At 42.1% G+C, this 12,877-nt stretch overlaps 1 protein-coding gene across 1 annotated transcript in view; it reads left to right on the top strand.

Annotated features, from left to right (window-relative positions):
* Positions 1-12,877, top strand: part of FBXL7 (F-box and leucine rich repeat protein 7) — a 403,018-nt gene that overhangs the window by 382,064 nt on the left and 8,077 nt on the right. The window contains exon 3 of the mRNA XM_069730596.1: positions 5,604-6,215. Within this exon, the coding sequence (XP_069586697.1) occupies positions 5,604-6,215 (612 nt within the window). The remainder of the gene's footprint in view (positions 1-5,603; positions 6,216-12,877) is intronic.

Below are 12,877 nucleotides of genomic sequence, written 5' to 3'. Positions count from 1 at the left end.
TACGGCAAATAGGAGCAGGGGCATAGAGAATAATTGTGCCGTATTTTTTGCGAGTTTTACGGACGTAGATTCTGCGCTCTTACGTCCGTAAAACTCGCATGTGTGACGGCGGCCTTATGGTATAGAAAATAATGAAAATGGAACATTTTCAGTAATAGGCTCCAAATCCAGTTGTCAGACTGAAACATAGAACCATAGAACATTAGAGTTGGAAGAGACCTCCGGGGTCATCGTGTCCAACCCCCTGCTCAGTGCAGGATTCACTAAAACATCTCAGACAGATGTCTGTCCAGCCTTTGTTGAAGACTTCCATTGAAGGAGAACTCACCACCTCTCGTGGCAGTCTGTTCCACTCATTGATCATCCTCACTGTCAAAAAGGACATAGTTTGCAGACCAGTCACCATTCTGGTCGCTCTTCTCTGAACTTGCTCCAGTTTGTTGATGTCTTTTTTAAAATGTGGTACCCAGAACTGAACATGTATTCCAGATGAGGCCTGAGCAAGGAGGCGTAGAGGGCAATAATTATTTCACGTGATCTAGACTGTATGCTTCTCTTAATACATCCTAGAACTGTGTGTTGCCTTTTTTGCTGCTGCATCACACTATTGACTCATGTGCAGTCTGTGATCTATTAGTATACTTAAGTCTTTTTCACACATGCTGTTGTTTAGTTCTGTTCCTCCCATTCTGTAGATGTTATTTTTGCTTTTCTTGCCCACATGTAGAATCTTGCATTTCTAACAGTTAAATACCATTTTATTAGTCGCTGTCCATTGATAAAACTTATCTAGATCCTTCTGAATCCTTTCTCTGTCTTCTCTAGCGTTAGCTATCCCTCCTAGCTTTACATTGTCTACAAAGTTGTTTAGTTTACCTTCAGTTCCCTTATCTAGATCATTTATAAAAATGTTGAACAACACTGGGGGTTGGACAGAGCCTTGTGGTACCCCACTTGAAACACTTCCAAATTAGATGTGCAGCCATTTATCACCACTCTTTGAGAACGACCACTGAGCCAGTTATGAATCCATCTAACCGTAGCCTTGACAATCCCATACTTGGTCATTTTTTTCAATAAGGATAGTATGAGATACTATATATTCATACTGTATATTCATCAGAATTCACAAATAGTTTAAGAGAGATATTATTACCTTTCTTTTTTGTCATTAGATTTTAACCAGTCCCCTTTACAACATCTTTTCAACATCTTATATTTTGATTACACCCTTTTTTTGTAATATCTCAGGCAGACCACCACTGCATCATAGCTTTGTTCTCTTATGCTGCCCATTCGCATTATACAAAAGTGGTCCAAAGCCACCAGGACCAGTTGGCCAGGTAACCAGATGATGGGTATGGGGCCCACCTCCTAAGAGTTTGTTCCCAGAGAAGATAAGCTGCTGTGTAAACTAGATGGTGGCCCGATTCTAACGTATCGGGTATTCTAGAATATGTAGGTAGTATACAGCACAGGCTACATACTATATTGCACAGTGACGTAGTATATAACACAACCGACGTAGTATCTAACATAGCTACGTAGTGTATAACAGAGCTACGTAGTATGTAACACAGCGTACGTAGTATATAGCAGAGCTATGTAGTATATAACACAGCCAAGTAGTAAGTAACATAGCCACGTAGTGTATTGCACAGGTATGTAGTATATTGGTCAGCCACGTAGTATATAGCAGTGCTACGTAGTATATTGCACAGGCACGTAGTATATTGCACAGCCACGTAGTATATAACACAGTCACGTAGTGTATTGCACAGCTACGTAGTGTATTGCACAGCTATGTAATATATTGGTCAGCGACGTAGTATATAGCAGAAGCACGTAATATACAACATAGCCCCGTAGTATATTGTAGAGGCACGTAGTATATTGCATAGCTACGTAGTAAATTGCACAGCCACGTAGTATATAACAGGGCCACGTAGTATATTGCACAGTCGACGTAGTATATAACAGAACCAACATAGCCACATAGTATATTGCAGAGCTACATAGTATATAGAACAGAGCACGTAGTATATTGCACAGCCACGTAGTATATTGCCCAGCTACATAGTATATAGCAGAGATGTAGTATATAACAGAGCCCACACAGTATGTAACACAGCCCACGTAGTATATAGCAATGTGGGCACTATATGCGTGGTTAAAAAAGACTTAAAATAAAAAATAAACATATACTCACCTTCCGAAGGCCCCTTTAAGTCCTGGCGCCTGTGTGCGGTGCACGCGGCAGTTTCCGGTCCCAGGGTTGGTATGAGTGCAGGACCTGTGATGACGTCGCGGTCACATGACTGTGATGTCATGGCAGGCCCTTCTTGCATAGCATCCTTGGCACCGAAACCTGCCGCTTGCACTGCCGAGGACAGCGCGCCACGTCGGAGGGTGAGAATAACCTTTTTTTTTATTATTATATGCAGCATCATTAGTAAAAAGTTGGTCACACAGGGTTAATAGCTGCGTTAACGGAGTGCGTTACACCGCGGTCCGTTAACACTGGCATTAACCCTGTGTGAGCGCTCAGCGCTGACTGCAGGGCAGTAAAGCAGCTGCCATTTCGCTGCCAGACTATGGCCGTCGCTGATTGGTCGTGGCAATGGTCGTGGGCATTTTGCCATGACCAATCAGCGACTTGTATTTCCATGACAGACAGAGGCCGCGACCAATGAATATCCGTAACAGACAGACAGACAGATGGAAGTGACCCTTAGACAATTATATAGTAGATGGGCGCCAACAGAGATAGCTGTTAACCAAGTCCTTTGGCGACAGCACTTTTATGCGTATGAGCACAATAAAGTGAATCTGTCACCAGGATTTTGTTACCTCATCAGAGAGCAGCATGATGTAGAGGCAGAATCCCTGCTTCCAGAAATGTATCACTTACTGGGCTGCCTGCTCTGGTTTTGATAAAATCACTGATTTATTTGCTGCAGATCTACCAGTTCTCTGAAAGCTGTGCTCTTTATAACCCAGTCCACACCACTGATTGACTTCTTTCTGTGTACACTCTGCATAGGCAGAAAGCTGTCAGTCAGTGATGGGGGTTGGATTATACAGAGCTTATAAATATGGACGACTACATGACAGCAGATTTACTAGCCCTCTAGTGATCTATTGCTGATAAAACTTTCATGAACACTACAGAAAGCATCCCAGAAGATGAGACATTGCTGGAATCAGGATATCTGTCTCTACACTGCTCTCAGATTAGGTGGCAAAAACCTGGTGACAGATAGTGATTTTTTTTATCCTTATTATATTGGGGCTCCTCCTATCATTTTTTGTATATTTTTATTGTAATGGGCAACTAATATATTGCTGTGGCCATTTACTAAAGAAATGTCTCCACAATACAGTCCTGGAATGTTAGTTGCTGCCCCAAGCCAATCACATGTGAATATGTGCAGATGTGCCTGACTTTTCGAAGTAATTCGGCAACCTCTGAACCGGAGACAGGCCACCCAGGAGGTGATCTTGACATGGAGAATTATTGGGGAGTAAACGAGATGATCGCTCTAGAGGCTTAGCTACACTTCTACACATAATCTTCATGTTATCTCTCCAGTTCCATTCATGGGGAAACTCCCAAGTTTCGTGTCAGTAGCTGTCACAAAGCTCATAAAACAGCGGGCACCAGGATTTATCCCCTCACTGACAGTCTGACAAGAGGAGCACTGTTAGGGATTGCTCAAGATTTGTTCATTTTAGAGTTAAAATAGTTTATTTTCTTGTTTTATTGTTTTACGGTAGATGAAGATGTACTAAAAATGTCTGTTATGGTCTATTGGCGGCATATGCAGATTTATTACTCCTTCACAGCTCATCGTTATGCTAGTCTTACCTATTCAGGGACGACTTTTCTTTCTGAAATATTTTCTAGTCTACTGGAAGAAATGTGAGACTAGTGGAATAATTACCACCAGACACAATCTTATTGTTAAGAGATCTGCAAGTGCGCCACAAGATTAGCGAGGTCTGCAAAGACTTAGAGCAGGACAGTATACCACTGGTTTTAGGTTGGCGGTATTTCAGCATTAATCTCACATTCCTGTAATAATGTCCCCCATCCTGTAATAATCCCCCCAAACCTGTAATAATGTCCTCCGTTCTAGCCCTCATCCTGTAATAATGTCTTCCATCCTAGTCTCCATCCGGTAATAATGTCCACCATCCTGGGTCCCATCCTTTAATAATGTCCTCCATCCTGTACCCCATCCGGTAATAATGTCCCCATCCTATAATAATGTCCTTCTTCCTGGTACTTATCTTGTAGTAATATCCCCATCCTAAGTCCTATCCTGAAATAATGTCCTCCATCCAGGCCCTCATCCAGTAATAATGTCTTCCATCCTGGCCCCATGAGGTAATAATGTCCCCATCCTGTAATAATGTCCTTCTTCCTGGCACTTATCTTGTAGTAATATCCCCATCCTGAGTTCTATCCTGAAATAATGTCCTCCATCCAGGCCCTCATCCAGTAATAATGTCTTCCATCCTGGCCCCATAAGGTAATAATGTCCTTCTTCCTGTAATAATGTCCTTCTCCCTGGCACTTATCTTAAGGTAATGTCCCCGTCCTGTGCTCTATCCTGTAATAATCCCCCCAATCCTGTAATAATGTCCTCCGTTCTAGCTGTCATCCTGTAATAATGTCTTCTATCCTAGCCCCATCTGGTAATAATGTCCACCATCCTGGGTCCCATCCTTTAATAATGTCCTCCATCCTCTCCCCCATCCTGTAATAATGTCCCCATCCTGTAATAATGTCCTTCTCTTTGGCACTTAGCTTGTAGTAATGTCCCCATCCTGAGTCCTATCCTGAAATAATGTCCTCCATCCTGGCCCTCATCCAGTAATAATGTCTTCCATCCTGGCCCCATGAGGTAATAATGTCCTTCTTCCTGGCACTTATCTTAAGGTAATGTCCCCGTTCTGTGCTCTATCCTGTAATAATGCCCCCATCCTGGGTGCTTTTTGTTTAATAATGTCCCCCATCCTGGCCCTTATCCATATAATGCCCCCCTTCTGGCTCCATGCTGTAATAATGGCCCCATTAGTTATCAATTAGCACTCCATTTAATGTTGGGGGCATTCCATATGCACTTGCTACAGAAATATTCTGTTGTTAATATTGTATATGATGTTTATTTTCTTCCTTCTTCTGAGCTCCACTCAACTGAATTATCACCACGAAGCTCAACTCAGCTTTCTTGTGGTCAGAAATCTCATAAATCAGCTGTGAGGATGGAAGATAAGATCTACTAGCTTACTGACAAAGTCTTAGCTTACTCATTCTTCCGCTAGCAATAAACAGTGTAACAGGGAGCCTATGGAAGGTAAATGGTGCAACATTTTTAATGACACCAAAATGTAAAAATAGTATTATGCCAACAATACATGCACTTAAGTAAAAAAAAAAAGCCCCCGCCCCAAAGGTGTCCATATCCATTAGTAATGCTATATATGTGTAATGTGTGCAAAAGGCAGGTTGCTACAGGGGTAGAAACAACATTTTTGATAAAATACTGTATATTTTCATATCAGTTTACATTCTTTCTTTTCTTTTTTCTTTTCAGATTCTGACATGAGCATGCGGACACTCAGCACACCAAGTCCTGCACTAATATGCCCCAAAAACCTGCTTAGCTTTCAAAATGGAAGAGGATCATCAACTTCATCATCTTCCATCACAGGAGAGACTGTTGCTATAGTCCATTCACCACCTCCCACACGACTCACTCATCCACTGATACGCCTTGCCTCGAAGCATCAAAAAGAACAAGCAAACATCGACCGCTTGCCAGATCAATGTATAATTCAGATTTTCTCATATCTACCTACAAACCAACTTTGCCGGTGTGCTCGAGTTTGCCGACGCTGGTATAACCTAGCCTGGGACCCTCGGTTATGGAGGACTATTCGACTGACTGGTGAAACAATAAGCGTGGACAGGGCTTTAAAAGTGTTGACACGTAGACTTTGCCAGGATACCCCCAACGTCTGTCTCATGTTGGAGACGGTAATTGTTAGTGGCTGCAGGCGGCTCACCGATAGAGGACTCTACACTATTGCCCAGTGCTGTCCGGAACTGAGGAGACTCGAAGTTTCCAATTGTTATAACATCTCTAATGAGGCCGTGTTTGATGTGGTCTCATTATGTCCAAACTTGGAGCATCTGGATGTGTCAGGTACTGTACTTCTAAGGGTCTTGCTTCTCCATTTTGTAACTCTTGGCAGGGCTGCCAATAGGAATTTCAGGGCCCTATTCTGGCAAAATTTTTGGGCTCCCTTGAGACTCTGCCCAGGCGCCACCCCAGCTCTGCCTCCACCCCTCAAACCTTCCGCTTTCCCACTCCCAATCTTGGAAAAACTCCTCTTCTGCACCACCTTTACGCCAATCACTCATTAACAGTTCCCATCAAACATCAGTTCACATATATAGCCAGCAGCTCTTGTTTTGGCCAAAAGATTTTTTAAGTAACTACCACAACAAGGTAGACTCTTTTGGTAGTGCCCTAGTCTACTGTAACTTATTAAACATTTCTTAAAATAAAATATCCAGTACTCTTTTTAGTTATATTTTTATTTATTTTCCTTTAAGGGAATGAGACAGATACATTTTTTTAAATGACTAATAATACCATATACAAGAGACAAATACTGTCACACCATGACCCAACCACATATTACCACCATATAGTGACCAAATAATACCACATACAATGAACAAATACCACCAACCGTGACCAGATCACATTATCACCACATAGTGACCCAATAATACCACATACAAGAAGTAAATACCACTACACCATGACCAGTCCGGATATTGCCACCACATAGTGACTGAATAATGCCATGTATAAGAAAAAATACCACCACACCATGAACAGACCACATATTACCACCATATAGTTACTGAATAATACCACATACAAGGAACAAACACAGCCACACCATTGCTGGACCACGTGTTGCCACCACATAGTGACCAAATAATGCTACATACAAGGCACAAATACTGCCACACCTTGACCAGAACACATATTAAAATCATAGTGACCGAATAATACCACATACAAGGGAAAAATACTGCCACACCATGACCAGACCACATATTACAGTGCCTTGCGAAAGTATTTGGCCCTTTTGAACTTTTCAACCTTTTCCCACATATCATGCTTGAAACATAAAGATACCAAATGTAAATTTTTGGTGAAGAATCAACAACAAGTGGAACACAGTTGTGAAGTTGAACAAAATTTACTGGTTATTTTAAATTGATGCTGATAGAGACATGCCCCAAGTGACTTGAGCTGTAATCGTAGCAAAAGGTGGCGCAACAAAGTTAAAGGGGCCCAATAATATTGTACGCCCCACTTTTCAGTTTTTGAATTTCCACAAAAATTTAAAATAACCAATAAATTTCGTTCAACTTCACAATTATGTTCCACTTGTTGATTCTTCATGACAAATTTACATTTGGTATCTTTATGTTTGAAGCGTGATATGTGGGAAAAGGTTGAAAAATTCAAGGGGGCAAATTCTTTCGCAAGGCACTGTACCAACACATAGTAACTGAATAACAATCAGAAAGTGACATTATACACAGGAGCTCTGTATATAGTATACTGTATATAGTGGTCAGTGTACAGGTAGCACACAGACTTACCAGTGACACCTCTAGTTAAAGTCATTCATCTTTCTTTTCTTATTCATCTAGAGCAGACCGCCATCACTTTTTCCAGCCAAGACTTGTCTCTGCATAAAATAACACATTTTTCCCTTTCTTCTCCACTACACAGCTTAATACAGACATGCACCTACAATTACGGTAATACACTATTATTTATTCTGCAACCCACCATTCCAAATATAAATTATAATTCGCTACTGTACTCCCACCAACTATAAATAGCCACTATAAATAGCCAAAAATTCCACACCTAATAAATATATAAATTAATTAGCCCCTGTACTCTTTTCCCCAATTCAATACCAGCCACTGCATCCTCAATGGCCCCCACCCTGTTTCTCCCGCTCCCCCAATTCATTATGTTTTCATGGCCCTTCTGCCCCAATTCATTATGTCTTGTCTTCTCTCTCTGCCACCCCCACCCAGTATTCATTATCAACTTCTCTCACCCACATTCAATACATCATTTACTCTTCCCCATCATCAATTTATCATTATTTGCTGCCCACCCCAATTCATCATCATTTGTTGTCCCCCACCCTCAATTCATCATTTACTGTCCCCATCCACCAGTCTCAATACATCATCATTTACTTCTCAACCCTCAAAATTCATCATTATTTGCTCTCCCCCAAGTCCCCAAGTCCTAATTGTCTCTCTCCACCCCATCTACAATTCATCACTTGCTCTCCAACACTTCCCTTACTTCATAATTTATAGTCCCTCACCCCTGCTCACTTTATCATGTGCAGTCCCCCTCCCTTCATCATGTGCAGTCCCCCTCCCTTCATCATTTGCAGCCCCCTCCCCTCCCTCACTTCATAATTTGCAGTCCCCTTGCCCCCTCACTTCATCATTTTCAGTCCCCCTCCCCCAGTCACTTAATCATTTTCAGTCCCTCCACTCACTTCATCATTTGCAGGCCCCTTCTTTTCATCATTTGCAGTCCCCCTCCCCCCTCTTCCTCATTTTCAGTTCCCCTCCCCAATTTCATCATTTGCAGTACCCCTTCCCCCACTTCCTCATTTGCAGTTCCCTTCCCCCACTTCAACATTTGCAGTCTCCCCACTTCATTTGCATCCCCCACTTCATCATTTACAGTCCCCCACTTCATTTGCAGTTCCCCAACTTCATAATTTGCAGTCGCCTCCCCCCACTTCATCATTAGCAGTCTCCTACCTCACTTCATCATTTGCAGTCCCCCTTCTATCACTTGCAGTCCCCTTCCACCTCCCGCCCTCACCCATTTAATTAATTTGATAAAAGAAAAAAGTTTTTCATACTTACCTCAGTGATGATCCCCTGCAGGCGCACTTCTGGTGTCCACGTACAGGATGGTGTGTACATGATGAGGAGGGAGCGAGGGCTGTGCAGCTGTTCAGGTTAGACGGCTGTAGAACTCCGAGGAAAGCTCCCAGTGCCGAGGTGAACTTCATTGCACGATGGGGCCCGGTGAGCAGAAGCATAAGAGGCGGGGTCCGAACTGGGCCCAGTTCCCCCTCTGTACTGCTGCTCACCAGGCCCCATACAGCAGTAAGGGCAGTAATGCTCTGATGGTGGCCCTGACTCTATACTATAAAACAACTCCTAAGCTATGAACCGATAGTTTCACCTTGTAATCAGATCATTCTTTGCGCAATTCCAAGACTTCCATTAATTGAATAAGTCTTGAATTCTGATTTCCTTTTGCTGTAGCATAAGGTTAATAAGCGCTAATGTTTTTCACAGTGACATACACATTCGTAAGGTCACTTCAGACATAATAGGTAACATTGAGCCATCAGCTGGCTGTCCTAGCTTCGTCAGATGTAAAATTGCTTGGCCCTGCCGAGCACTCCTGTATTCTCTATGAAAAAGTCGCTGCCAGATGTCCCTGGCGGAGGCTTATCTCAAGAAGAACAAAAGAATAGGCTATCTGGAATCGGACATGCTGGATCCTTATCTCCCCTGACATAATCTCTTGGGTAAAGTTGGGAGGTCCAAATACACATTAGACTGTCAGCTGAGCACGCTGATATTGGTGGATGTTGTAGTGAATTTTCTATGGATATTAGGTAATGGTCTATTTAAACAGTATAGAAATCTGGAGTTTGATATCAATGAAAATTAATTTTATCACAGCATTTTTCTGTCTAAAGAACATTTAGCTGATCTGAGGTTGTAGGCAAAGGTTTAGCGCCCTGGTTATTTATCCTGAAATGTTTAACTAAGGCTTTCTTTCACCCTCATCCTCAACGTAGTCACAGAATACAGAGCTGCCTTAATCCAGCTCTCAAGCATGTCCCGTTACAGACTGTCATTTGTATAATAAGGGCAGCAGGGAAAGTTACTTTTGGGACATGCTTCTCTTTGCTAGTTTGAGAATAATTGCTGGCACCAAACTGGCGCTCACAGCTCCTCCACAATGTTCAGTTATTTCTCTGTAGAATCAATAAATGTTGAAATGTAGGTACTCTAAAACACGTAGAGTGGGATGTACACACGTGGTCAAAATTGGTGGTAGCCCTCGTTTAATGACAGAAAAACCCACAATGGTCACAGAAATAACTTGAATCTAACAAAAGTAATAATAAATAAAAGATCTATGAAAATGAACAAATGAAAGTCAGACATTGCTTTTCAACCATGCTTCCACCGAATTAAAAAAAATATAAATCTCATGAAATGGTCCTGGAAAGAAATGTTGGTACCCCTGAAAATAAAGTGACAAAAGGGACATGTTAAATCACAGTGTGTCCACTAACTAGCATCACAGGTGTCTACAATCTTGGAATCAGTGGGTGGGCCTATATATAGGCTACAGATACTCACTGTGCTGATTCCTGTAACTGTCAATGAGACATCTGCACCTCTCGACAGGTATTTTGGCCCACTCCTCAAGAGCAAACTGCTCCAGTTGTCTCGTGTTTGAAGGTTGCCTTTTCCAGACGGCATGTTTCAGCTCTTTCCTGAAAATGATTGCAATCACAAATTCTTTGGTATTATTATCTTCCTTTAATTTGTCTTAAATGAAAAAACACAAAAGATAATGAAGCAAAAAGCAAAACATTGATCATTTCACACAAAACTCCAAAAATGGGCCAGACAAAAGTATTGGCACCCTCAGCCTAATACTTGGTTGCACAACCTTTAGCCAAAATAACTGCAACCAACCGCTTCCGGTAACCTTCAATGAGTTTCTTACAATGCTCTGCTGGAATTTTAGACCATTCTTCTTTGGCAAACTGCTCCAGGTCCCTGATATTTGAAGGGTGCCTTCTCCAAACTGCCATTTTTAGATCTCTCCACAGGTGTTCTGTGGGATTCAGGTCTGGACTCATTGCTGGCCACCTTAGAAGTCTCCAGTGCTTTCTCTCAAACCATTTTCTAGTGCTTTTTGAAGTGTGTTTTGGGTCATTGTCCTGCTGGAAGACCCATGACCTCTGAGGGAGACCCAGCTTTCTCACACTGGGCCCTACATTATGCTGCAAAATTTGTTGGTAGTCTTCAGACTTCATAATGCCATGCACACGTTCAAGCAGTCCAGTGCCAGAGGCAGCAAAGCAACCCCAAAAGATCAGGGAACCTCCGCCATGTTTGACTGTAGGAACCGTGTTCTTTTCTTTGAATGCCTCTTTTTTTCTCCTGTAAACTCTATGTTGATGCCTTTGCCCAAAAAGCTCTACTTTTGTCTCATTTGACCAGAGAACATTCTTCCAAAACGTTTTAGGCTTTTTCAGGTAAGTTTTGGCAAACTCCAGCCTGGCTTTTTTATGTCTCGGGGTAAGAAGTGGGGTCTTCCTGGGTCTCCTACCATACAGTCCCTTTTCAATCAGATGCCGACGGATAGTACGGGTTGACACTGTTGTACCCTCGGACTGCAGGGCAGCTTGAACTTGTTTGGATTTTAGTCGAGGTTCTTTATCCAACATCCGCACAATCTTGCTTTGAAATCTCTTGTCAATTTTTCTTTTCCGCCCACATTTAGGGAGATTAGCCACAGTGCCATGAGCTTTAAACTTCTTGATGACACTGCGCACGGTAGACACAGGAACATTCAGGTCTTTGAAGATGGACTTGTAGCCTTGAGATTGCTCATGCTTCCTCACAATTTTGTTTCTCAAGTCCTCAGACAGTTCTTTGGTCTTCTTTCTTTTGTCCATGCTCAATGTGTTACACACATGGACACAGGACAGAGGTTGAGTCAACTTTAATCCATGTCAACTGGCTGCAAGTGTGATTTAGTTATTGCCAACACCTGTTAGGTGCCACAGGTAAGTTACAGGTGCTGTTAATTACACAATTTAGAGAAGCATCACATGATTTTTCGAACAGTGCCAATACTTTTGTCCACCCCCTTTTTTATGTTTGGTGTGGAATTATATCCAATTTGGCTTTAGGACAATTTTTTGTGTGTTTTTTCATTTAAGACAAATTAAATGAAGATAATAATAACAACAAAGAATTTGTGTTTGCAATCATTTTCAGGAAGAAACTGAGTATTATCTGACAGAATTGCAGGGGTGTCAATACTTTTTGCCACAACTGTAATCTGACAGCAGCATACTGTAGAGACAGAAACCCTCACTTACTGGGCTGCTTGCTGTAGTTTTGATAAAGCCACTGAGTTATCAGCAGGAGATTATCACTAGAGGACTAGTAAATTTGCTGCCGTGTAGTCCTCCATATTAGTAAGCTGTGTATAGACTGGCAGCTTTTTGTGTACTCTGTGTATAGGCAGAAAGCAGCCAATCAGAACTTGGAGATCTACAGCAGACAAAAACAAAACTGCAGCTCAGAGAGTGACACATCGCTGGAATCAGGGTATCTGCTCCTACATCATGCTGGTCTCAGATGCCATAGGAAAAACTTGGGGTCAGGCTTTCTTTAACCTCCTCTTCGCTTTTTTTTGTTCAAAGTTCCAAAAACACTGCACCAACTCTTCTGCACATTAAGGCTATGTGCACACGTTCAGGATTTCTTGCAGAAATTTCCTGAGCAAAACCGGACATTTTCTGCAAGAAATCCGCATGTGGTTTTTTTTCGCATTTTTGACGCGTTTTTTTCCAGAGCTTCCCAATGCATTAAATAGCGGGAAAAACACAAAAAATCCGCAAAATTAATGAACATGCTGCGTTTTTTACCGCGATGCATTTTTTTCGTGCTAAAAAACGC

Source organism: Ranitomeya imitator, chromosome 6 (genome assembly GCF_032444005.1).
Source record: "Ranitomeya imitator isolate aRanImi1 chromosome 6, aRanImi1.pri, whole genome shotgun sequence".
Classification (NCBI taxonomy): Eukaryota; Metazoa; Chordata; class Amphibia; order Anura; family Dendrobatidae; genus Ranitomeya; species Ranitomeya imitator.
This window is presented reverse-complemented; position numbering and strand designations above follow the sequence as displayed.